Source organism: Mus musculus, chromosome 3, assembly GCF_000001635.26.
Source record: "Mus musculus strain C57BL/6J chromosome 3, GRCm38.p6 C57BL/6J".
In the NCBI taxonomy this organism is placed as follows: Eukaryota; Metazoa; Chordata; class Mammalia; order Rodentia; family Muridae; genus Mus; species Mus musculus.
Genome location: NC_000069.6, coordinates 31019629 through 31046634, shown reverse-complemented (window position 1 = coordinate 31046634; position 27006 = coordinate 31019629). Strand labels below are relative to the sequence as shown.

Here is a 27006-nt window from a genome sequence, read left to right as displayed (position 1 = left end):
TTATGATAAACATGATAAAAATTGGACTTTGATTACACTAAAACCCAAGCTAGGAAAATAAAATTTACATACCATGTCCCAGTCCACATTTCTGAAGAATGGATGTCCTTGAATGTCAGCAAATCCAGTTTGAGGGTGACAACCCAATCGTTCCTTTGGGTCCTATAGCAAGAGTAGTGTTCAGGAATTAGACAAGTATAATTCCTATTTTATGATGGCTTCATTTGTGAAGTTGAAATGTCTAGCTATTTCTAGAAAGCATGGTCCAGAGCCAAGTGAGTAATTCAGAGGTCACAGCAGGTAAGGTTTCCTCCTGGCTCTTATCAACTCACCACGTCACCAGCCCTGGTGGGGCATACCCAGAATCTTAGAATCTTAGAATCTTAGAATGCAAGCCTAGGCTACATAAGACCCTGTTTTAAAATGGTAGAGTACTTCATCACTCTTTGCTAAAGAATGTGGAAAAACAAGGGCAGCATAATAATTTAATAATTACAGCAACCTCTGGACGTTACAGCACACTTATGTTTAGCTCATCGTTAAAGCCTCTGCAGCAACAAATCCTAATTTGTCTAAGACAATGACACAGAATTATCTGATCACTGGACCGAGGCAGAGGCTGGAACTTAGCTTTTGCTCTATGGATTACAATGTTTTCTTCTGGGTGAAAGGCGTTTTATTTTATACATTAGCATCTCTCAACTTCACTTTTCATAGTGCAGAAGCGTCCCAGTTTAAACCCTCCCTCGTGTAAATATCTGCAAATCTGCTTTTCCAAAACGATGAAAACGATAAGAATCAGTATCATTTTTAGCTTTTATGTGGCTTAAAGCTTTCAGTTTTTTCTTTAAATTCCAAGATATTTAAGACATTGTAGCAGGGGCCAGAGAGATGGCTCCTTCCTGAGGATTCAGGTTGGATTCCTAACACCCACAGCTGCTTACAACCATGTCTACCTCCAGGTGCGGGAGATCCAGTGCCCTCTTCTACCCTTCCTGGGCACCAGTGACGCATGTGCTACAGATTACACACCGGCACAACACCCACACACACATACACATGATAAAAACATAGCCATCTTCACTAGGTGCAATTTTCCAATTTTATTAATTTCATCCTTATGTGCCCACAGAGGTAACCCATTTTATACCTTCATTTATTTGGAATAAATTTTATGAATCCCAAATTCACAATCTTAGAACCTAAATGCTTCTGGCTTACCAATTTCCACAAGCAACTGAATGATGCTTACATTTTAGGATCTCATTCCATTTCTTCTGAATTTTATCTAAATACAGAGTTATTATGAAATGGATAGAGAACATTCTTGGCCACTTGGTGAGAAATCGGTTTTATGGCTAAAGATACAGAAACACAGCTAAAAATGCAGTTATAACAAATTACAGACTCCATTTTCCTTCACTGAGGAGAGCATATGTGTGTATCATTTATATTTAAAGGTCAAGCTGGAGGTAAATCAATGATATTGGCCACATGACAAGGATAATCAGGTCAGGATTTGACCCTGTGTCTGGTTATGAAACAAAATTCCAGTTCTAACTGGAAAGTTACATATCCCTGCTCTGAAACATCCCAGCGCCTGAGCCTCCGCCGACAAGGCGCTCTGCTTCCTCAGGGAAGAAAGCACAGAAGAGTGTCCACATCATCCCTACCTTGTTGAGAAAACTCTTCAGTACACTTGCTGCTTTTACAGACAGAGAACGCGGGATGCGGATCTGCTTTTCCAAAATGACTTAAAAAGATAAGAATCACAGTATCATTTTTAGTGTTTATGTGGCTTGAATCTAAGTTTTTTCTTTAAATCCCAAGCTATTTAAGGCATCCTAGCAGAATATACATCATCTGCATAAGTGCAACACTTCATGCATTGCCTTTGGCTCTCCTTCTCAGAGCTGGCCCCTTGCCTTAGTACTGCATTTATTATTTACAAGCCTGGTTTATTTTTACCAACTTAGTGTGCCTCAATAAAAACAATCCCTGCTTCACGGGGCTCTTCTGAGGTACAAAAGTTAGTACTGTAAAGTGTTTGCATATATATGTAACACAGAACTGTACTGGGAAATGTGAAATTATTCTGCAAAGCTCCTGTCAACTTCAACCCCCACGAGCAGTCCCGAAGACCTCCCACTGCTCCGAACCTTCATCAGTACCAGGCAGTTACTCTCAATCTCAAATCTCTGTCAGGGGCACAGGCAGGAAACAGTAGCTCATTAGCACTTTGCATTCTCTTTCTATAGTCTTAATGGCAGGCACTCTGGTTCCTTATTCTATGGAACACTTCCTCATGTCCTGTGAGGGTCTTAACTATTAGGTGCAGAATTCTGTGGCTGCTGCACACTTTCTGGTAGAGGTCCTGTGCTTGGCCTCCTCCCTCTGCTCTGTTGACTGTCAGCACTCCTCACCATGACACTCCCTCCCTGAGGAGGCCTTAGCAAAGCTCTGTGATCTCTTGGATCACAATCACACTCCACTTTTCTTGAACCCGGGCACTAAGTCTGGGGCTCATGTGCAGAGATTAGTCTCTAACAGATGCCTCCATCTCCCCAGGAGTTCCCTGTTCTAGCATGTATGACGACACATTTAAATGCTTTGTTATGAATTGAGTGTGGGAAGGAAATTACAGACGAAGCTACAGGCTAGAGAAGTGGGAAGGGACTATCTAAAAATTCTCCAAACTATCATGAAGTCAGGTGTGTGTCCAAATTACTCTCCTTGTTTTTAACTGAGAATACTAATTTGAGAGCCCTTACTTTGCTCTAGGTTATTCACAGAATTTCCCCGAAGTATTGCAAATTACCTTGGAATAGATAATCCTCTGTGTTTTGGTCAGGATTGTCAGAGCTCCCAACGATATCAAACGGAGACCTTCCCGCCATCATCTCAAACATAAGCACTCCAAGAGCCCACCAGTCAACGCTGAAGCCTTTAGAGAGAAGTTTAAAGTAATAAACCTTCTCTGCATGTGTGAACATCCAGCAGTCAGAAATTTATTTTTTATTTTTTTAAAGATTTTATTTATTTATTTTATGTGTTTGAGTATATTGTAGCTGTCTTCAGACACACCAGAAGAGAGCATCAGATCCCATTAGAGATGGTTGTGAGTGGTTGCTGGGAACTGAACTCAGGACCTCTGGAAGAGCAGTCAGTGCTCTTAACCACTGAGCCATCTCTCCAGCCTCCCAGAAATTTTATTTTATCATGAGATGGAAATGTAAACATAATGGAAAAGCAAAGTCTAATTAGAGTATAAATAATATGGTAGGCACTAAAAACTACAGAGATACTTGGTCCAAGCAACCCTAAAATGACTATCTGTATGTGTGTGGATGAGCCTGGTGCTGTTTGTATGTTGATGCTAATTCCACTCTCCTGGGAGGAGTGAGTCATACTCAGGTGACTTCTTGTGAACCAACCCCCTAATGATTAAAGGAGCCAATCACTGGGCGAGTAGGAGGGACTTCCGAGTTGGATGGAGGAAGAAGAGGAAGCAGGAAAGAGTTAGGTCTTTTTGGACAGGGATACCATGAGGACAAGATGTAATTACAAGTGTCTCCCAGATTCAATGGCAGATCTGTCAGGATTTTGCCACTGGAGGATTTAGATTTAATAAGGCTTACAAGTTAGGATTTTTGTTGTTGTGCCAGCAATTGTTTCTGAACTAAGTTTGTGTTGCGTTTTCCTTCAAGCATCGGCTCTTCTGGTGGCAAAGCACAGGTTTGCCTGAGGTGTACTACACAGGCCTTGGAGGATTGAAGCTTAGGGCTGTCATGGTAGATATCCGCCAGTGGGAACTTAGCGAGCTGGGTGAAGATGTTTTGGGAACTCCAGGTCAGAGAGTCTCCACGAGATATTTTTGCTGGTCAGGCCGCTGAGGCAGAGGCACAAGAATGGGAACATGCCGGTTCATTTTTTAATATTTCTCCCAACATATATGTTCCTTCTCCCAAGCATACGGAGACATTGTAGAAAGGGGGAAGACTGTAACAACCAGAGGTGGAGGGTGAACATAAGAAAACATGTCTCCAGACATAGTAGGGCAGCTGTACACACAAGCTCACAAAAACTGGGATAGCATGCACAAGCCCTGTGTAAATTCAAGTCAGACCAAATCCCAGCATGGTAAGCGAGGTGGACAGGCGGGGCTATGGCAAGTGATAGCTACAGGAGAGGAACTTTTATCTAAAAGAGTTGTTCCCTGCAAGTTGACCATGCTCCCGTGGAAGTCCACAGATCCAAGAACACAAGGGCAGCATGGACTAGCTGGGTAAAAAGGAGGAGGAGACAAAGCTGGATTAGGGAAGTTGGCAGTGGGGGCATACAGGAGGAACAGGAAAGGGTAGATGTGATCAAAATATATTGTAGGAAAGTCTCAAAAGAACTAATAAAAATAAATGTGAAGAAAAGTAATGGCCGCCAAAGATCCATACTTTAAATCCCAGCACTAAGGAGGCAGAGGCAGGAGGAACTGAGTTAGAGGCCAACCTTGTTTACAGAGCAAGTTCCAGGGCAGACAGGGTTATGTAGAGACACCCTAACTCTGTAAAGAGAAGGAAGGAAGGAAGGAAGGAAGGAAGGTAGGTATTTCCTGGTACCTATCAGGCCCCCAGCCTTTAGGAACTTTTAGAACACTAAGGGAAATATCCCCTGAATCTGAACAATCTTCTGAAGTTCGTGACCCTGGATTCACATAGCCGATGAGTTAATACGTACCTGCATACCTGGGCACTGCCTTGGCTTTTGTGACCCAGGCATATAATTTAAGCTTTTCTGTACATTGCTTCCCTTCTTTGTCAAATAAGTCAACATGTACCTCAGAAGGCTTGTGAGGGAATTTAGAGTGAACTGCTTACCAAGTTCTTGCCACTGTTTAGTTCTTGTCACTAGTAAAATACTATTTAAATGTAATTCTCCCAAATGTCAAACCTTTTATGGATGGGTCCAGTTTCAGAATCTGAGGGTCTCCACGTAGGTTAACTGAACTAAGGAAGGCTTATATATTAGTGAATATTAAAATGCTATACTATTTATGTTGTAGTTGGTACCAATTATAGTAACACCTAAAATACCACCTATTAATTTATTACCATAATCTTCTCCTCTTAAGATCTCTGGAGCAATGTAATTGGGAGTGCCGCAGAAAGTGCTGGTTGTGTCTCCAGGCCGCAATCCTTCCTTTCATGGGGAAAAAGGAAAGGAGAAGACGGGGAAAAGATAAGAGACAACACCATTTTACATTCACCTCTTCCATTTCATGTGTCTAAACTCAGCATGTATATGCAATATGTTAAACCTGAACAGCGTCACTAGGAACAGTGATCACTACTAAACAGAGTAAAAGAAAACGTATTCACTTTAGACGTTGCTAAAGTCAATTCAGTTAACATAAAACTGCTTTTAAAATAACATTTATTAAAATTTACTATGAAAACAGAGATCATGTGACTACAGTGACTACTTCATGACTGTTGACATTGTGATGTTTTCTTTCCTACCGACTGTGTCTTCTGCTTTGATATTTTAATAGCTGTAGGAAGGTGAACAATGCACAAATAAACTAAGTAGAGAAAACCCAACAATAAATGGAACACCCATCAAGAGCTGTAACAAATATAAGTTTCTGTATACCTACTAACATTTTCTAAAAAAGAATAAAAATGAACACAGTAGGAAAATTTCATGGTCTTTGATTATGAGGTTTCAACATTCAGAAAACATACCCTATACACCAATAACTAATAAACAGTGATTTTTAGACGACTTAAAAAAGTATGGTGGTCCACGTGTAATCCCAGCACTTGGAAGGCTGAAACAGGAGGATTGTTAATTCAGGGTCAATCTCAGCTACACACCAATATTTTGTTTCTAAGGAATAAAACCAAGCCAAACAGAAACACCTACCAAAACAAAGACAAAATAAAACCAAGCCAACCACCAAATGTGTCCCATATACTCACATCACAGTATAAATATGGACATACATGTTTGGGGGACAAGGGAAGGACAGAAGTCATGAAAGAAAGGTTCCTCCCAGGCTGGGAAGATGGCTCGGTGGGCAAACTCTTGCTGTCCAGTCCACGCTGGCCTTGAGCTCATGATCACCCTGCTTCACCCTATAGAGGTGTGTCACCATGCCTCTGCCTCCTCAAGCTACCTGTAATTTTAACTAACATTCAGATTGTGACTAAAAAAATCCAAAACACTGTTCTAACTTGCAGATTAATACTCTGCATGCTTTTCATTTGCCCTTGGAACTTGTAAGAATCCATTATTATTGTGATGAGTTTTAAAACCAGAGAGAAGAACACTATGGAAAACCATGACAGAGCAAAAAGGCATCGTGAATACAAATGAGGCATGCAGGGGGTCCAGTGACTTAACCCTCTTCCCTAGTTACAAAGAGAATGACTTAAGGTGCATGACAGGAAAACGGTCTTGAGTTGTATACACTGCATGACTTTACTACCTGATATAAGGTGTGCAGGGTGACATTAAATCCTCATTACCATGTGTGTGTTTACGGTACCTCCTCCTGATGGATGGGGATGCAGTGCGCACACTCACACACTCGCACATGTTTTGTTAGGACAGGGTTAATAAGTAGAATAGTTCTCTAGACATTTTGTGGGAAAAGATCAAACCTCTAAGTAAAACACTGTTGCCAAAGGAGTAAAATAGCGAGATTAGTAGACATATTCTGAGACAAAGTAAAATGCTTACTTGATTGAATGTCACATTGTATGTCAGAGATTTAAAAGTTAAATATAAAAGATGCCTAGGAAAAATGTGAAAGTAGGTTCAGGTCTGATAAATGGTAAAAGCTTGGAAGGTGGCATGCAAATACTGTGTTAACGTAACAGGACTGTAGGTAATGTTATTTCCAAATTTTCTTCAAAAGTATAACAAAAAAGCTACAACCAATTTTTAAAAAGTGGCCCATTTATAACACACATCACAGAAGACATGGAGTTCTCCACGTGGCCAAATGGCCAGAGAGTACACCTGTCTTCAGACCAGAACTCTCAGACATCCTCAACAAGGCAGTGATCTCTTCCCATCTAAGTGTGAAGTTACTTAGCTGACAGGTTACAAGCCATCCAGGGGGTCTCTCACCTTACACATGCCGTAGTCAGTGAGTTTAATGTGTCCTTCAGAGTCTAGCAGTACATTGTCCAACTTCAAATCTCTATAAATTATCCCTCGCTCATGAAGATAATTCAGTGCTAGACTGATTTCTGCAGAGTAAAACCTTAAATTGAAAAAAAAAATATGGCCTTGCTATGAATAATAACCATCTGTAAAACCCTAAACACATAATAAACACAAACAACAGATTATAATAATATGTGGTAGATATAATATATTATGTAACTTAACTACCTCATGACTTACAAAGAATAAACTGTAACAAGATAACTTGTTTATGTACTGTTTTCAACTAGCAGACATAAAAGGTCAGGCAGCCCTGAGCAAAAAAATCCAACTCAAACAAAACACTTACCTGGCATGCTCTTCAGGAAGTTTTCTCTGTCGCTGCATATGAAACATGAGGTCCCCTCCATTTACATATTCTATGACAAAAAACAACCTGAGAAGAGGCAAGAAGCACACGTCAGTTAGTCGTACGGCTCCTGGCATCTCCCACAGAGCAGCATGAAGGCTCTTGAGATGACTCACCCTTTGCCCTTAGTGGACACATGTGACCCGGTGTGACCCAACTTCTACTTCTACACCAATCGATCCCACTCTTAGGAGTTTCACTGCAATCTTAGGAACTAGGTGAGTCATGTTTAAATGTCACTTCAGGTAATGAGACATTATGTCATAAGGCGAGAATCCGGAGGATACGTAAAGGGTTGGCTAGCTACTGCTGCTTCTGAAGAGCCCCTCCCCGCTCCCTTTTTCTTCCTTATATGTCTATGAGTGACTGGTGTTAAATTGGTATCACTGATTGTAGCAGGAAATTATAAGTAGTCCTCCTACTTCAAGAATTATGGGAAACAGAGTCTTCTTATATAACATGCCAAAAAGTATGACACCTAATGACACTTGTTATCCTTTAGCCTTACCTGCTTTCTGTCTGGAAGCAAGAATGCAGCCCGACAAGAAAAGGGTGATTGGACGCCTGCTCAAACACATGCTTCTCTGTCTGCACCCAATCGATATCCTATTTACAATATCAGAGAAATCTGTGTCAAATGAGATGACCCAAACTAATAATAAATTTGTTCCTAGCAAGTCAATGATCACAAGTGTTAACCAAACAGACTAAATATCAAAACCACACACTGTCATGAAACAAACCTTATACAAAGAGAGAATACCATTGACAAATATCCAGTATTATGAAATAGTCTAGAAAGCAAGGAAAGCTCAAATGATACTTCCCTTGATGATAATATGCTCTGACTTTACTTTTACCTAAAGCATGTGCCTAGAAAGTAACCCACAAACACTGAAATAGTATGTGTGTGTGTGCGTGTGCATGTGTACATGGATGTGTGGTACTCTGGATTGCACCAAGAGTCTCGCGCACGTGAGGTCTGTCTAGAAACAGTGACACCATCCCCCCCCACCCCCAGCCCCACACTTACCTCATCGTCATTGACGAGCTCTTTCTTCACAACTTTCATTGCATAAATGCGATCTGTTTTCTTTAACCGAACCAACAGTACTTTGGCGTAACTTCCCCTCCCTATAACTCGAAGCAAATCGAAATCCTGCAGACCTAGACTGGACGACGCTTTACCACTCTCCCTGGTGTTCATTGCCTGTGGAGAGCATTTACAGCAACAACCTTTTAAAAACTTTTACTTCTAACAAACTGTTCTAATGAGGATGATTTTAAGGTATTTTCTTAACATAAAGATATTTTCAGTTCTTAACTCTTTTCTCGCATATATATTCCAAAACATTCGATCTTTAAGAGACATGATGAACTTTACTGTTGATGGCAGTGTAAAGTCACGATTAAAAACTGGCACTGTCTCTTCCAGTGAAAGTTACATGTGACTCCGCATGGCGACTGGTCATGCACTTAACTTGTTTATTTACTTACATTGTCACATTTTCATGCAATGCTGGGAACTGATTTTTATGTATTTTATGTGATATGAAAGACTGAACCCAGGATCTCATGTATGCTAAGTTAGTGTTTTACCACTAAACACTTCTCCAAACAAATTTTCAATTTTCAATCTGAAACAGGTCTTCACTAGGTTGCCAGGCAGGCTCTGAGCCAGCTGGCTCAGTAGCCAGAAGGCCCTTTAAGTTATCCTTGTGCCTCAGCCTCCTGAGGGGGTGGGATGACAGCCTTTCAGCAGCAGGGCCAGTTGTCTCCTCATAACGCATGGTAATAACGCCACCGGAAGGGGAGACTGAGCAGTGGACAGACAATGGAAATGGTAAAACGAAGGGAGACTGTTCTGTTTATGCATCTACGTGCCATGCAGGACGGCAGAGACTTGCATGTCCCAAGAGTCTGTTTCTATAGCTGGGAGGAGAGCAAAGGAAGGCAAAGGTGATCCAAGGGGTACAGACCATGCTTAGTTTTAGGGCAGGGGAGAAGGGACTGCCGGGGACCAGAAGCTACAAGCCAGGCCATTACATAGTGCTCACTGCTTGGAAATTCATCTAGCTGTATGCCATCGTTTGGGTGTTTGCTATATATGCGCCTATCATTTAAAAGGTCTTACAAATCTCAATAGTGAGCAACCACGCAGTATGGATAGCGATGATGATGATGATGATAAAAATGCCATCAGTTTTAAAAGGAGCAGAAAGGAACTAAAGGACCCCGAGGAGCTGGTCAGAGAAGCATGTGCAGCACATGGGCTCAGAACAGAGGTCTCAGGCCTTATTAGTAGGGTTTTCTCCCTTTGTCTGACTCACTAGGAACAAAACAAGAAAGGTTTTGCTACAGTGGTGGGATGGCCTATAGTGCTAACAACCCTGGCAATGTAAAAGTAAACATGTGGTCTAAGAAAGAAAAGAAAGAGAGAAGCCGGGCGTGGTGGTGCACGCCTTTAATCCCAGCACTCGGGAGGCAGAGGCAGGCGGATTTCTGAGTTCGAGGCCAATCTGGTCTACAGAGTGAGTTCCAGGACAGCCAGGGCTACACAGAGAAACCCTGTCTTGAAAAAACCAAAAAAGAAAGAAAGAAAGAGAGAGAGAGAGAGAGAGAGAGAGAGAGAGAGAGAGAGAGAGAGAGAGAGGAGAGAGAGAGAGGAAGGGGGGAGGGAGGAGGAAAGGGGGAGGGAGAAATAAGCAGGGCGGTCATATGTGTGCAGCTGGCTGGGCAGGGTGCTGCATATCTGTAATCCCACATCTGGGAGGCAGAGTGAGGAGGATCAAGAGACTGAGCCATCCTCAGCTATGCAGGGAGCTCCAGGCCAGCCTGGGCTACATAAGAACTTGACACTCCCCCGCCCCCCCCCAAAAAAAAAGAAGAAGAAAAGAAACAAAAAGTAATTGACTAAATTAGAAAGAGAGTCTAAGATGTCATATTAAAAATTGGGGGGACTGGAGAGATGGCTCAGTGGTTAAGAACACTGACTGTTCTTCTAAAGGTCCTGAGTTCAAATCCAAGCAGCCACATGGTGGCTCACAATCATCCGTAATGATACCTGGTGCCTTCTTCTGGTGTGTCTGAAGACAACCACAGTGTACTTACATAAAATAATAAATAAATCTTAAAAAAAAAAATTGGGTCAACAGATTTACTTCAAAATTATGATGGAGTAAAGCAAGTGCGTGGACAAGATTAACCACTATGTGTTCATAAAGAAGTTAATAATACTTTACTACAATATTCTGTCCATAATTTTCATAGTAACAGTTGAAAGTTAAACAAGAGAAACCCAAAATAACATACCCATCAAACACTAGAGAGAGAAAGGAGAAGGGTAAGGAGTCATTTTCCATGGCCAAAAACACATACATCTGAAAAGCAGAGCTATAAGCACTATATGCACAACTAAAAATGGCTGAAAAGGCTGCCTCCATGCCAATAGGTAAGACATGACTTCTTTACCAAAAGTCTTTCTAAACTGGTCACTGTTTTAATTAATTTCTGTCTTAGAAATAAATAGGCCTGGGCTGCAGAAGCAGCGCAGCAGTTAAGACCACGGTGTTCTTACACAGGATCAGAGCTCGGCAGCCACACAGGCAACTCCCAGCAGCATAGCGACTGCTCAAATTGGTCTGACATGCCCTTCCTTCTGCCATCCATAACTGCCTGCACATATATGGCATTCTCTTACATAGATACACATAAAAATACATATTAAAACCCAACAATTTGCCTAATAGGAAAGGAAAAAAAAGGCAAGTGGCCTTAGAGCAGGCAGAATAAAAAGTGTCTGGCACACAGGCCTCGCAACTTGATTTGGATCCCAGGAGCCGGTTGGACAGAGTAGCTACTCCACAAAGCTGACCTTTGACCTCCACAAGCACAGAGCAGCAGGCCCACCCCACCCCTGAATATCATACACAGACGATGCTTCAGATACTAATGAAGACATTCAATCATTTATACTTAAAATAAGCTATCAGTCCACAAAATGGAAGAATGAACAATATGTTTCAAATAATATCAATTACTAAATGCTAGTCTCATATATTTTGTAATTTTTGTTTATACTATCTTAAAGTGATAAATTTTCAAATTATTTCATAATTAAAATTATTTAATTAAAAAGTTAAATCAAAATAAAACTCTAAAATCATTAAATACAATCCTCATATTTTACTATTATGATCTATTATCTAAGCAGGTCAAAGTGTTATATTCTTTTTTTTTTTTTTTAAAGATTTATTTATTTATTATATGTAAGTACACTGTGTTTGTCCTCAGATACTCCAAGAGGGCATTAGATTTCGTTACGGATGGTTGTGAGCCACCATGTGGTTGCTGGGATTTGAACTCGGGACCTTCGGAAGAGCAGTTGGCGCTCTTAACCACTGAGCCATCTCGCCAGCCCCAAAGTGTTATATTCTTAAAGAATTATGTCTTTCTAAAGAGCTAAAGACACTGTACACAGTTAGACAAATTATCTTACCTCCTTTTCTTCACCAACTTGGTCCAAACTCTCATGACTTGAAGGATTATATGGAATTACTGAAAATTCAAACCCAAATATTAAAAAAGAAAAATAATTAATAATGAATTTTATTTAAAATTTTTCTTTTCCTGGCTTTTCTTTAGTTTTTACATGTGAGTAAGTTTAATTAAAGTTTAATATTTGTCCTAAATTATATATTAAGAGTTGTGGCCCAGGCAGTGGTGGGTCACACCTTTAGTCCCAGTACTTGGAGAGGCAGAGGCAGACAGATCTGAGTTCCAGGACAGCCAGGGAAACACCCTCCCGGGCCCCGAGGGCAGAGAAGGGTGCCCACTCAGCAGTCAACTCTGCTCCTCCTCCTTATGAATAACCTGGTCTGTGCATGTGACTACACGTCCTACTTAATGCTCTCACACCCCAAGACAACGGTGAGCCCATGGTCTTCAGCTCCTGTCTCCACTTTAAGAGCCCCTGACCATCAGAGATGAAGGGCTGACAAGGCGGGGCTCTACTCCTCAAGGCTGCTGATGCCGGGAGTGACAGGCCCTTGGCTCAGACTCTTCAAGCTTCTTCTATGACCAATGGACCCGTCTGCCCTTCCAGAAAGCTTCTTATAGCTTCAGAGTTTCCCAAGCACGTGTTTAAGGTTTATTCCTGCTTAACACTACACCCATCTCACAGTCAGTCTGCTATGCTGTACCCCACATTTCCAGAACAGTCACATGGCTCCAAACACCTCTGTACTTTCTCACTGTGAAAAAGGAACTAGGTTTGCTGAATTTAAAGGATTCTCAAAATAATTTTTTTGACCTGAGAAAGCCAACTGTTAGTTTACACAGTTGGTTTTTCAAATATGTATACTAAAATATTGTGACCAGTTTTAGCACCACAAAATATCCTTAGGTACAATATGCTTTTAAACTTAGACTTAAAAAAAGTTACCGCAAAACAGTGGAGAGGAGGCTCCTGGGGGCAGAAGGGCTTAGGATAGGGGACATGTAGGAGAAAACAGGAGAGGAGAAGCAACCAGTTTTATCTGAAAACGCTATAATGAAATCTTATACTCTGTATGCTAATTCAAAAAAGAAAGAATGAGCCAGGTGGCGGGGCACACACCATTAATCCCAGCACTTGGGAGGCAGAGGTAGGTGGATCTCTGGTCTACAGAGTGAGTTCTAGGACAGCCACAGCTACACAGAGAAACCCTGTCTCAAAAAACAAGAGGAAGGGAGGAAGGGAGGAAGGAAGGAAGCCAGCTGCCCTACTATGAGAAAGGACACTTTAAGCAAGCACCCACAGCACCTGGGGCGGCTGCTCCCACTCACCTGTCTGTGTGTGGTCTGGATGCATGGTCTGGTCCATTGGCATCATGGGTTCCTACAAACATTGCCAAAGACAGTGACTTAGAAGATTTTCTTTAAGTTCCCCAAACCTCTATAAATCCAGAAATACAGTATTTCAATGACTTGTATCCTACCAAGACTTAACTGTGAAAAACTCTAAATGACATTATCATTATAATACTTAGCTCTATAAAGCCATACAATACTCCTATGAATGATGTGATTTTGCACTTTTTTCAGAAAAAAAGAAAAACACAGTGACTTCAGGTCAATTGAAAATAAAACTGAACTATCTACTGTGACTCCTCCTTCTAAATTACCTTTTTTTCTCTGAGCTGCATTTTAAATCTCTGGCAGAAAGGTTTAGAACAGGAGTTCTTGCTATGATCCAGAGGTTGGCTGTAAGAGTCTATAAACCTCTTAAATCTATACACAATATTTTGTAGGTTTCCTATTTTTCTATATATTCTCAAAAATATCAATGGGCCAGAAAACAGGAACAAACACCTCTGGGACATGGACTCAAGCAAGGCCCTGCCAGCACCCTAGGGACAAGGCTTCCCCAGGCCAACTGTCCCTAACTCATACGATGAGGGTTAGGTATGCAGTTCTAACTCTAGGATGCCTTCACGCTAACTAAGCATGCGCTCAGTACCCACCCCGACATCTCATACACTCGCTCACCCTGGCCACCTCCTCCCTCCCATACATGTGCATACCAACTAAGACTACTCAAGGAAACTCATTTTCATTCCTGTGGTAAAATATACTGACAAACGAGCACCTCAGCTGAGAAGGGTAACAATGAATTCCAGGCTGTGTCCGTTCACCATGGAGGACACATGTCAAGGAAGACACGAAGCAGCTAGTGCCATGACAGTCAGTCACAGTGAAAGCATAAGAGGAATGGACACAGGCAGGCCTGCAGCCTTCTCTAGTCATGCACCCAGGCCCGCTCCTGCGTGGGTACTGCCTCTCTCAGAGAGGGTCATGCTACCTCAATTACGGAGCAAAGCAATCTCACCACCCAAAATCCACTTGACGTAATTCCTCATGAAGACTTCCCAGGTAATTCTACTTTGTGTTGATTGACAGTTAATAACCAGAACAAACAGGAAGTTGGGTAAATTATGCTTACAATTTTTAGTATTTCTTTTCTTCCCTAAAACCTGGAACCCACCCCCCAACCCCCAAACTATAAATTCACTTAAAACTTGAACAAATCAGCCAAATTATCCTCACAGAAATGAGCTACCCACAAAATAATGACCTATTTCCCAAACAGGCTGGCTGCCAACTCGACACCTGGTGAGATGGAACTTGTGATGAAGAACTGTCTCCGCCAGAGTGGACATCACCGAGGGGTTCCTCCTGACTGCTGACTGATCCACTATGAACGGTGCTACCCTGGTTAAATGGGCCTGGCTGCATAAGAAAGGCAGCTGAGCATGCGCGTGAGAGGTAGTAAACCGCACCGCTCCACAGCCTCTGAGTTCTCCCAGGAGCTCCTGCCTGACTTCCCTCCCTGACGGATTGTCACCTGTGGGCACAAGCCAACTAAGTCCTCTCCTTCCCCAAGCAGCCTTTAGTCATGGCACAACACGACAGAAAGGTTCCTAGAACAAGGTTCTAGGAATAAACATGGGGTGATCATTCTACTGGACAATATAAAATACATCCTGATTTTTCTAAAAATGTGTATCCTTTAACCAAGTAACTCTACTACTGGACCTTTAAGGAGTTAAGATTTATTTGCCAGAAGTTCACTATGATTTTCTTTATAGGAAAACCTAGAAAATGATCTAAATGTTCAACAACAGAATAAACAATGTATGGTCAAGACATATACTATTTATTATGCTAAAATAATGAGGCTATAGACAGTTTCAAGACTTCCTGAGATGTAGTTCTACAATGCCTTCCTGTTTCAGCCTTGTTAACTGAAGCACCCACACGTGTATATAACTAACAGAACCCCATGCCTTACCGGTGGCAAAGAGTGCCGCCCACACTCAATTGTGACCAGCTTGTGGCACTTCTTATGAACCAGCAGTTTGCAGTTGATGCACTTGTATCCTTGTCGTCCGAGGCCCCAGATTCTGTCTGTGCAGATGGCACAGTGGGCGCGCTGCAGAGTAAATTCAAGACCACTTTATCACAGCCAGGCGTGCTGGCCCTCACCTTCAATCCCAGCACTCAGGAGACAGAGGCAGGTGGATCACTGGGAGTTCCAGGCCCGCCAGGGTTTCATTACCTGTCTCCCAGTTATTTCCCAACAGTTTACTCACTATGCCTTTAATCCCAGCATTCATGATGCAGAGGCACACACACACAGAGTTCAAGGCCAACCTGGTCTACATAGTGATTGCCAGGCCAGTCAAAGCTATAGAGTGAGACTGTCTCAAAAAAGCCAAACAAATAAACCTAAGATATTTAAAAATAAGTGGCTTTTCTTCTTCTCTAATTAAATCCTCTCATCATGACATCAGTTGTCAGCCTATGGCAAAACTCAAACAAAATAAAATCTCCTCCCTCATAATTTGTCTTCAAAGGTTGTTGCGGACCAATGAGAAATGAACAAGACTGGGTTTCAAAGAGTCAGTGAATGTACAGCCATGCCGCTTTCCAATGTCACACTCAAGAAAGCCTCATCTTATAAAAATGTCCTAGTAATGAACACAGAACAGAGTGGCTGATAAAGCATGCAGCCTTGCAGGCTGAGGAGAGGGCAAGCCAAAGCCCTGCTCTCCTAGAGCCTGGTGCCCAAATCTCAGTGATGCCAGGGCCCCCGGCATGCACTCGTGCTGACACCGATGTTTAGGAGCAGGCGCTCCCAGCACTGAGGCACTCAGGAGCGACTGCCATGAGTGCTAGGCTAACTCCAGCGGTATACTAAGCATCAGGGCAACTGCAGCAACATAGGAAGGAAGCATTGTGTCAGAAAAGGGCTGGGGTGGGGGTGGCTATGCCAGCACACTGCATGCTCTCAAACCCCGGCTTTGCACTTACTGGCTGAAACTTCTAAGGCAAGACTCCATTTTTCTCATCTATAAAATGGGAATATATAGTACCTATGTCACAGAGCTGTTGTGAGGATTTAGTGAACCAACACAGGTAAAGGCCTCAGGAAACTGATACAGAGTTAGAGCTGGCCAAGTGTTTGCTACTATCACTGTTTTCCAAACAGTGAGATTAAAGGGCTTACACAATAAACTCTGATAATTTCTGCCAATTTGAATGCATTTAAACATAATTTTTTTTTGTAATTCTAAAAACATATATTTTTTCAGACTCATTTGACAATAAGGAGCAGACATTAGGAGTTTAACCTAAGACTAATGACAGTCATTCATCGAATTTAAAAAGGGCCTGACCTTTTTAAAAAACCTGAGGTATTTTTAGAGAGAAGGCTATGAGTGCAGCAGAGTGAAGCAGAGTGCAGGGCACTGAGAAGAAGGGCTGTGAAAACTGGAGGCGCTGACGCAGCAGGACGCAAGGGGCCGTAGCACCGGGGTGCAAGGCCTTGCTGCTTACCTCTGTTAAAAGGACTATCAACCTTAATAACAAACTTATCTTTCTCTCATAGAAAAGAAAAAAAATAGACGTCTCAAAATACTAGAATTCAATAAAATAGGTTTACCCTATTGAAACGTTTGGCTTGAAAAGTGTGGCCATTTGCACAATACAGCTTTCTCCACCGGCGTGCCCCTCTCCGGTAAATGGACTCTGAAGAGAGATTGAAAGTTTAAAAAGAGCAAGTTTGAATAAAGCCACTTAATTAAATCTGAGTTTCCCATACTTACTGCTGGAAAAAAAATACAGAAACACAAACTAGAAACTGAAAAATGGATTCGCTAAAGGGCCGGATGAGAGCAAGCACCAGGGTGCCCACACTGCAGTCAGTGAGTAGTACCGCTTTTCTTTAAAGGGACTCACCTTTAATGTTTGAGAAAAACGGAAACTCACGGACAAGCTGAGGAAGGGAATGCCTGCCTGCATCCTTCACCTGAGTTTACAGCCACTACTCTTCTGTCTAGCCAACTTCCCAACAAACAAATACGAACAAAGACCAACAAAAGTCCCTCTCCCCTCAGAATGATTTGACAGTAAGATCTCGGGCATCCGCTCTAGCCATCTACAATAACAACGTAACTGCTGTGCCTTAGAGAATGAACTTTAGCATCCCTCAGGGGAAAGTTCATGTTCAAGATTGAGCTGTCCCAAAAGTGCCTTTCAAAGCTGTCCTTTTCTAAAGAGGAGCAAGCTGCAGTCCAGGCTCGGCTGATCTTCGCATTATCAAAGCCCTCGCTCCGCCGTGTCTTCCTCACACCTTAGGCAGTGTGTCTGTGCTCCACATCCAGGTTTTCTGTCTCTGGGTGATCAGAGTCAGTGCTAAATACTTTTGGCAAAAATAGTAGAGATATCTTTAGAGGGAGGAGGGACTAGAGAACTATCTCTGCAGAGGGCCTGGGTTCAGTTCTAGCACCTAATCAAAAGCAGTTCACAAGCGTCTCTAACTCCAGTTACGGCAGGCACACAGACGACGGAGGTCGGGGTCCTGATGCTCTCAAACTTTTAGGCACTCATCTGTGTATGTGCGCGTGTGTGCATGCACCCTCCCACCCACCCACAAAATAAATAAATAAATAAAATAGATCTTAAAAATACAGATAAGATAGTTATATTTCTCTTATGGTATTACATCAAAGAGGCATACAAATGTCAGAATGTGAGCACCCACTACAGATAATTACCTTTACAAGTAGTGAGGTACATTTTAATTTTACTTCATGCGAGTTATTTATAAGTGAATTTTACATCACTTCATCTACAACAAACGTTTATCCTTTTTGGCTTGTTTCTGGTACAATACTAGGTGTTGAACCCAAGACCTCAGACATGTTAGTTACATAAGCATTCTACTCTTAGCCAGAGCCTAGCCCGCTCCTAAGCTGTGTATGAATGTTATTATTCCTGCTTACTTTTGATGTGCATTAGTGCTTGTCTATATGTAAGTATAGCATGTGCATGCCTAGGACTGTGGAGGTGAGGAGGGGAAGTTGGATCCCTGGAACTAGAGTTACTGTGAGCCACCACATGGGACTTCTGGAAGAGCAACAAAGGCTCTTAACTTCTGAGCCATGTCTCATTCCTAAACGCATAGGCAGAGGTTCCAAATAATCAAATCTAATCCTTCGTAATGTGGCTACCCAGCACTCTTACACGCACTGTCCCCTAGACACTGCAGACACTGTACTGTGTACTGGTGACTTCCCTCAGTGGTAACTATAGTAGGGAACATTTCTAAACTATGTTCAAGCAGACGTAGCACTGAGTTCACTATTTCAAGTTAAAGTACAAAGTCCCAGCTACAGTGCTCTTAGCAATCTTTTTGCTCGTTGCGGAGCTGGGGAACGAAGCCTTGAACACTAGAAGCCTTGTGCAAAACTGCTAACACTAGACATTCTTTTGCAAAAACCAATGCTTCGAGGGCCAGCACATTTTGGCTTACCACACACTCTTATAAACTAGTATATATATATAAACTAGTATATATATGTGTGTATATATATGTATATGTATATATGTATATATCTCCCAAATTTAAATAGTTTACTGCTGTCAAGGATTTAAATGACTAAGAGGCCACAGTCATGGTTATCAATTTTCCTCTATACTCTAGTTTAATATTTATTTTGCTGGGGAGAAGGTGATGCTGGCCCTCCACCACTAAATTTTAAAAGGGGAAAAGAGTGTGCAGTATAGTGGAAAGACTTGGAACTGTATTTTACCTGGGAAGGACACCATAAACCTAAAATGGGCTGGGGTGGACATGGAACTCTTAGACAGGATATGCTACAAGGTATCTTTCAAAATTCTGGCTCTAGGCACAGAAGACAGCCACTGTCTGCAGCAGCTCTGTACAGCCAGCCAGCATGGCTTTTACTCTCCTTCCACTAGAATCAGCACAATTAAAAACTTATACTGGGGGGTGGGGGGCTGGAGAGACGGCTCAGCAGTTAAGAGCACTGAGTGCTTCCAGAGGTCCTGAGTTAATTCCCAGTAACCATATGGTGGCTCACAACCACCTGTAATGGGATCTGATGCCCTCTTCTGGTGTGTCTGAGGGCAGCGAAACTATACTCATATACATAAAATAAATAAATAAATTTTTTAAAAAATTTGACACTTGGAAATTTCATGTAATTCAAAGCAAAGCATTTACTACTTTTCCTTCTGAAGGATATGTAGTGAAACTATAATGAAAATGAGATTCCATAACAATTCCTAACAATGTGCGATCTACAAAGGTGCCTAGAAGTGGAGTGTCTAGTCAATTATTCTCACATGCTATAGCAAGCATAAGAAAACAGTGACTGAGAATATGCTGAGTGAGTCAGGAGAGTTAGAAAACATGCACAGGTAAACAAACAGGCACACGGAAAACGCTGAGGAAGTACTGTCCAATCTGGTGATATGGAGGTATCCTTTTTTCTCAGAGGTTTCAAATTTCCCACAGATTTGAAAACATTCAACATTGAAAAACATGAAGCCACATGCCTTTTCATATGCACAACAGACCATCATGTAAGATATAGACAGTTAGGTGAGTCCCATCTGTCAAAAGCACAGCTTAGGCAGTTGTAATATATTCTAAATTAGAGTGAAAAACAGAATAAGTCACACAAACCAAAAGTTCTGTTTCTTAAGCTAGGTGTGGAAGCACACATGTTTAATCCTGGCACGTAGGAGGCAGAGGCAGGCAGATCTGAGAGGTGGAGGCCAGCCTGGTCTTAGAAAGAGAGTTCCAAGACAGCCAGAAACCTTGTCTCAAAAAATAAAACAAAACAAAAAGTTCTTAGTTTTCCACTGTGAGTAATAAGTGTGCAGAGCACTAGAACACTCACTGTCTTCCCCTGGGCAAGGCATTCCAGGACGCTCTGGTACACATGGAAATACTGAAAGAAAATAAACTAAAATTAATCAGCAGAATATTTACATAATACAAACTATACAAAATTAAAATTAACACAAATTTAAAGTGCCCTGAGATACTAGAGGCAGAATTCCAACATATGGCTAATATTAGTCTACTAAAGGCTCTTGCTTTTACCAAGTCTATATAAAGTAAGTTTCTGTGAAAATAAATGTGTCTATAGGTAATACATTAGAAGCTTAAATTACTAATTCTAGTCCCCTGTAAATAATCACTTTTTAAACACTGGTCCTCAAAGAAACTCACTACTACTTTTAAAATCCTCATTGCAGAGAACTTTTGTACAACAAAGAATTAAATGGCAAAAATCAGTTTTTAAAAGATATGCATTCAATTAGAGAGTGAATTAATACCAGGAGTAGTACCAACCTCCAATATAAGAATATATTCTAGGCTGGAAATTTATCAACACACCAAACAAAGCATTTCATAACGAAGACTATCTTGTTAACTAATGTGCTCTGTGGTGAAGCAAGGGCCACACTGAGGAAGAGTACACAGAACAGAGCAGGATTCCAGTCCTAGCACCGTGCCAGGCAAGCACTCCACAACTGAGTTTCATCTCAGCTCCCGTTTGTTTCAGACATGGTCTCACTATGTAGCTCAGGCTGCTGTGGCCTATCTTGGCTCCTCCTGCCTCTGCCTCCCAAGCTGTAGGACGATAGGCAGGTGCTGCCTGCCTGCGTAACTGATCATTTCTCTCAACATTTTAAAACTTTACACTAGAAAAGGGTGGCCACTGCCCCCACCCCAAATAGACTTCTAAAGCTGTGCAGGAATGTCTAAGTTGTGAAGCAATGGGAGACGGCACTTTAGTATCCTAAAAGACTATAGAAAGATATACAGTTCTCCTAGACTATAGAGCGCATAATCGTCTTACTTGCTCTACTCCAGGAAAAAGAATCTGAAGGCCAATTACATAGGGAGGAGGGCACACATAATAAAAGAGTTATGTCTTAATTAGAGCTTTGGGAGTCAAGTGATGGCTCTCTCACCATGAATCAAGAGTTCAGAATCCTTGTTCAGCTCGTACAGCCTGAAAGCCTCTTCTAACTCCAACTGAGAAGACACTGTACATGGGTCTCCTAAAAACAAAACGGAAAGCTCAGTCCCCAAACCTCTGAGCACGATAACAGTAAGCAAATTCGCTAGGCTGTGACTGAGGGAGCATGTACCTGGACAGATGCTTAGACACTACCCTAGGCAACTTTACCTCTGCAGATGTTCTCACATCCATTTCTAGTTGCACAAAAGGACACATGGGACGCAGATGCACCATCTTCTACATATAAAACCACTCTACTCCTAATACACACACACACACGCACACGCACACGCACACACACACACACACACACACACACGGGAGAGGGCGAGAGAAGGGGAGGGAGAGAGGGTGAGGAGAAGGTGAGGGCGAGAGAAGGTGAGGGCCAGGGCGAGGGAGAGGGTGAGGGAGAGGGAGAGGGTGAGAGAAGGGGAGGGAGAGAAGCAAATGTACTCTAACCACTTTCAGACAGGCATGGCTCACTCACATGGGTATGGTTAAGAACAAGTTTTCAGCTCTTTTCCTTGTCTTCAGTGTTGTGGATGGAGCCCAGGACCAGGCCTGGCATGCATTCTAACACGGAGAGCATAGAGCCAGCCCCACCCCTGTTTTGTTCTGTTTGGGGATAGGATCTCAGTAATTTACTCAGGCTGCTCTGGAACTTATTCTATAGCCTGGGCTGGCTTTAAACAGACAATCCTCCTGCCTCAGTCTACCAAGTACTGGTATTATAAGCTAATGCCACCAGACCTGGCTGCTAGTTTCTTTTAAAAAGGAGCTAAAGCAGTTCCACTGCCACACTATGGATGGGTAGGGCTTCCAGGTGAGAGGACTGAGCCAGAGCCAGGCTGACTCCATGACAGGCTGCAAACAGTTTGGGAGACTAGGCCTAAGTTTGTGTTTCCCACAAACAGAACTGGGATCCAGGAACCTGTGGTCAGCCAACCGCAGCCATGGGCAGCCAATCTGAGGACACCTTGTCCTTTGGCCTGAAGGATCCCTAGAGTAGAGCTAACCAATCACGGTAAAGGGGCACATACCACACACACACACACACACACACACACACACACACACACACACACTGGAATTCCCTTGACAATAAAAGCTGGGCCTGCGAGCCCACTCGGTGTCTCTATTCCTGAATGAAAAGACCCCTGCATGCAGGAAATTCCGCTGGAAAAAAAATGCTCTTTGCTTTTGCATACTATTTGAGTCTGGGTTATCATTCCTTGGTGATTCTTGGACCCTAACACAGGCAGTGACTGTAATGGATATTGTATCATATTACAACCTTGGTCAATTAAGTCACAAGAAAGAAACCACTAAAGTACTCTGGACTAAGAATAGTCTAGCTTGAGCTACTAAAAATTTTTTTTAGATTTATTTGACAAATATTTGCTAGCAGATATGTCTGTGCACTGTGTGTGTGTGTCTATGGCAGGTCAGAAGGCATCAGATCCCCTGGAACTAGAGTTCCAGACAGTTGTAAGGTACCTTGTGGGTGCTGGGATTTGAACCTGGGTCCTTTGCAAAAAGAACAGCAAGTGTTCTTCACTGCTCACCCACCTCTCCATCACCTTCTTTTTGTTTCTCTTCTCTCTTTAAACAAAGCATCTTTTACTCTTTGACAACTGCATAGATAGAAACAATGCGTCCTGATGATGTATACCCCAGCTCCACTTTCCCTCCCACTCCTCTGAAGCACCCCACGAGCCTTTCTCCCCTTCTGCCTCTTTCTTTGTTCACAGCTGCCCACTGAGCCCTCTCTGCTGGGATGATGACTGACCTCCCTGCACTGGTCACAGCTGCAGTGAGTCCTCGGCTGCAGAGGCCACAGCACAGCCCAAAGGCAGCGTTGCATTCCTCGCCTTCCTGCATCTCTCACATTCTTTGAAGCCCTCCTCTGAGATGCCCCTCCTCTGACGTGTTCCGAGCCTTTGGTGGGAAGGATGTCCTACCTAGGGCTGGACACCAGCTCCAGCTACTCTTAAATGTAAGTGGTGAATTTTAGTTACACACACAGAAGGGGAGGAGGACACACCTCTCTCAACTAAGCAGGCGAAGTGCAGAGTGATCCCTGGAAATCCGAGGTGCATTCCTCAATGAACAAGTCACTTAGAGCAAAGCTGGGCTTGAACTGGATCCTCCCCTCTGCTACTCTGGTGCTCATTCCTGTGGTTTTATGACACATTCCTGCATGCTACATGCCACTGGCTCTGACTAATCTTCAATTACACAGTGCACAGAACCCAGCTTACTACTTGAGAGAAACCATTTCCTATCTACATGGTCTCAAAGAAAACAGTGTCTGTTCTTTTCTCCAACTCAGCTGCCAAGTCCTCACTCCCTTTTATGTTCTGTGGACATTTATAACATTAGCTCTGATAAGTCACAGAACTGTGAAAGTCAGTTTTCGAATCACTAAGTTATAAGGTAAGTTGCACAGAAATAGAAAACCTAACCAGAACTGGCACAAAAAGAAGACTTACGTGGCCTTTTCTATTTCATGAAAGGCAGAAGATGGCAGCCACGGACTGCTTGTGAAGGCCAGAAGACAGAGAAAACGGTTCGGACAATAGACAAAATGAATGAGCGAGTGTGGTGACACTCACTGAAGGCAATACAGCAAACAGAAAACGCATCTACAGAATCAGTGGCTGCAAATACAAAGATCAGAAGACTGGGCAGAAGGGCCAAAGTAGCAAATGGCTTTTCTTTTTGTAAAATAATTTATTTTTATTTTTATATGCATTGGTGTGGTGTCTTCTTGAATGTGCATATGTCAAAGTGTCAGATCCCCTGGAACTGTAGTTACAGATAGTTGTGAGATGTCATGAAGGTGCTGGGAATTAAACCTGGGTCCTCTGTAAGGTAGCCAGTGCCCTCAACTGATGAGCCATTTCTCTAGTCCCCAAACCTCAGACACATGTAGTCCTTGTCTAGAAGAGTCTGATGTGAGTATGGCTTTTGTCCAATGAACAGTTACAACTCCATACACAGGTGGTCTACAATGTTCAAAATGAAGAGCTATGTCTTTCAACTGTGGGAGAGAATCTAGGCAAATTAGTGAACTACAAAACAGAGCCTAGGAAGAGAGAAGGATGAATCAGAGCATCAATGTTAAGAGTCATGGGATCCAATCCCAGAGAGTAGCAGTGAGCTTTCCTGAGGGAATGACAATACATTCTATTATAGTTCAGAACCAGAACCTTCCCCTCTTGGTGACTAGGGGTAGCTACTATACTACTCCTGTCTCTAGTTTACTATCCTGTCACCATTTCATGGATCTTTAGAACTAGCAGAGAGGCAGTCAAGGAACCCAAACCATAGATGGGCAAGACACAGGATTAGATGACCATCTTTGGACTGTGGACCTAATGTCATGATGAGCTAGGCTCTGAGGGGGTTTGTGAGAAGACGGTGAGTTAATCATACATTAACTTACTCCTGCACAGACACCACACACATTCAACCTGTTAGTTAACCATACATTAACTTACCCCTGCACAGACACCACACACATTGAACCTGTTCTGTTTTTCTTGGATTGAGGGCCTGCGTGATACATGTGACCTTTTTCGACCATATGTTTGATGCATAAAGCACTCTATGTAAGTCATTACAAAACAAAAATGACCAGGAAAGGTATTTTTCAAAGCTAACACTATTACCAAATTCTAAATGTCTAAAATAAAATACAAGTACATTCTGAGTATTTGCTCATTGTAGTTAATTTTGAGGTAATTAAAGAATTAATAAAATCTGGATATTGACCAGTAGGCTTATTCTTATTTTCCACACAGCCCTTTTGTTTGTTTGTTTTTAGCTATAAAAAGAAGCAAATAAGCAGCAGGCTTCAAACAAAATGTTAATATGAAAGATCCAACTGTGTAAAATAACCTGACAAGATGCAGAAACAGTTCACTGTATTTAAATCCACTTTCCACTCCCTGCCCCCCTTGGGCTCATGGCCATATCATAAGGCAAAATGCATTTAGTCCAACTTCAAAGGTCCCCAAAATTGTTCATGTTCAACACTGCTTAAAAGTCAAAAGTCTCTTCTGAGACTCAAGTCAAACTTTTAACTGTAACCCTCTAGAAAATAAAACAAATTTGCATATTTCTAACATACAATGGCACAGAATATATATTGTCATTCAAAAAGGTAGTTATGAGGGCATAGAGAGGAACCACTAGACTAAATTACAGCAGGGCAAACTGCAAGTCTTGAATGGGTCCGCCCTTTTAGCTTTGTTGCCTGCAAGATACTCCCAGGCTGGCTCCACTCCATGTGTGCACATCCCTTGGCAGATCTCCCACGACTCTGGCACTTCTAACATCTAGGGGTCTCTAACAATCCAGTCGCTTTCACAACTTCACACAATGGCATCTTGTGACTTCCATGCCGGAACTAACTCTCTTGCCCCAGTGCCCTCAGTGGTTCTCCTTAACTGTGGAGAAGTTTCCATAACCCTTCCTCAGGTTTTTTCATTACTCTAAAGCTGGAAGGTCGGGTGACCGCCTGGGTCCTGGGCCTCTCTTAAAAAAAAAAAAAAAAGATTTATTTATTATTTATTTTATGTGAGTACACTGTTGCTGTCCTCAGACACACCAGAAGAGGGCGTCAGAACCCATCACAGATGGCTGTGAGCCATGATGTGGTTGCTGGGAACTGAACTCAGGACCTCTGGAAGAGCAGTCTTAATCCTCTCTCCTCTTTCAGCACAAGCCTTGGCCACAACATTACATTGCCTCCCGTTTTTCTCTTCAACTGTAGTTATGTATTTCTCTTGCTTGTCCCACTTGCTCTTTTCACTAGAGACCTGCACAAGAGCAGGTCGTCATGAAACCTCATCCTCCAACAAGTTTTCTTTTCACGTGAGCCTCAGGCAAATTCTTGGAACTACAGAAGAAAGAAGCCACATTCTTTGCCAAAGCAGCCAGCCACAGGAATAGTTTCGCTGGCGCCATTGCTAATAGTGCTTCTCTGAACCATTTTGAGCAGGGCCTACACAGCCCACACTGCTCTCAGCACTGCTGTCTTCCAAGCTCTTCTAGGATGGACTACTTAACCCTGCTTACAGCATTCAAATGTAACTTTTCAAAATCCCAAAGTCTTCTACAATTCTTTAAAAAAAAAAAAAGGTCAGTTTGTCACAGAAACAGCCCCATCCTGGAGAACCTGGGTTCTATTTCCAGTAACCACATAGTGGCTAAAAATGTAACTGCAGTTCCATGGGATCCAAAACCCTCTTCTAGCCAGCTCAGACACTGTATGCATATGGTGCATAGAGATACATGTAAGCAAACACCCATATACATTAAACACACACACACCAAAGACAAAGCATCATACTGTACCTTATAATCACTTTCAGTTAGAACTAACCTTTAAAACTATCAGAGAAATAACTTACATCCATCATTCCCTGTCCTGTGCAAGAACATACTTAGTGATAGTTTACTGTTCACCTAAAATGGTTTGCTACTGTGGCCTACTAGTTCACTCACATTAGGAGACCAAAGAAGCAGGGTGGG

The 27006-nt window shown here is 42.4% G+C and overlaps 1 protein-coding gene and 1 non-coding gene across 3 annotated transcripts in view; both read right to left on the bottom strand.

Annotated features, from left to right (window-relative positions):
• The window catches only part of Prkci (protein kinase C, iota), a 56999-nt gene that overhangs the window by 6106 nt on the left and 23887 nt on the right, over positions 1-27006 (bottom strand). Inside the window, exons 3-16 of one of the 2 annotated variants that reach the window (NM_008857.3) lie at positions 21416-21505; positions 20332-20382; positions 17064-17149; positions 15411-15551; positions 13406-13457; positions 12078-12136; positions 8613-8789; positions 8088-8185; positions 7520-7606; positions 7132-7267; positions 5106-5193; positions 2819-2944; positions 1674-1753; positions 73-162 (exon numbers count right to left, since the gene is read on the bottom strand). In NM_008857.3, coding sequence (NP_032883.2) covers positions 73-162; positions 1674-1753; positions 2819-2944; positions 5106-5193; positions 7132-7267; positions 7520-7606; positions 8088-8185; positions 8613-8789; positions 12078-12136; positions 13406-13457; positions 15411-15551; positions 17064-17149; positions 20332-20382; positions 21416-21505 — 1361 coding nt within the window. The remainder of the gene's footprint in view (positions 1-72; positions 163-1673; positions 1754-2818; positions 2945-5105; positions 5194-7131; positions 7268-7519; positions 7607-8087; positions 8186-8612; positions 8790-12077; positions 12137-13405; positions 13458-15410; positions 15552-17063; positions 17150-20331; positions 20383-21415; positions 21506-27006) is intronic. The other variant, XM_006535411.4, reaches the window with a different exon arrangement.
• Positions 7607-7669, bottom strand: Mir7008 (microRNA 7008). Its single transcript, NR_105975.1, has one exon. It is a non-coding gene; the product is annotated as a microRNA 7008 (primary transcript).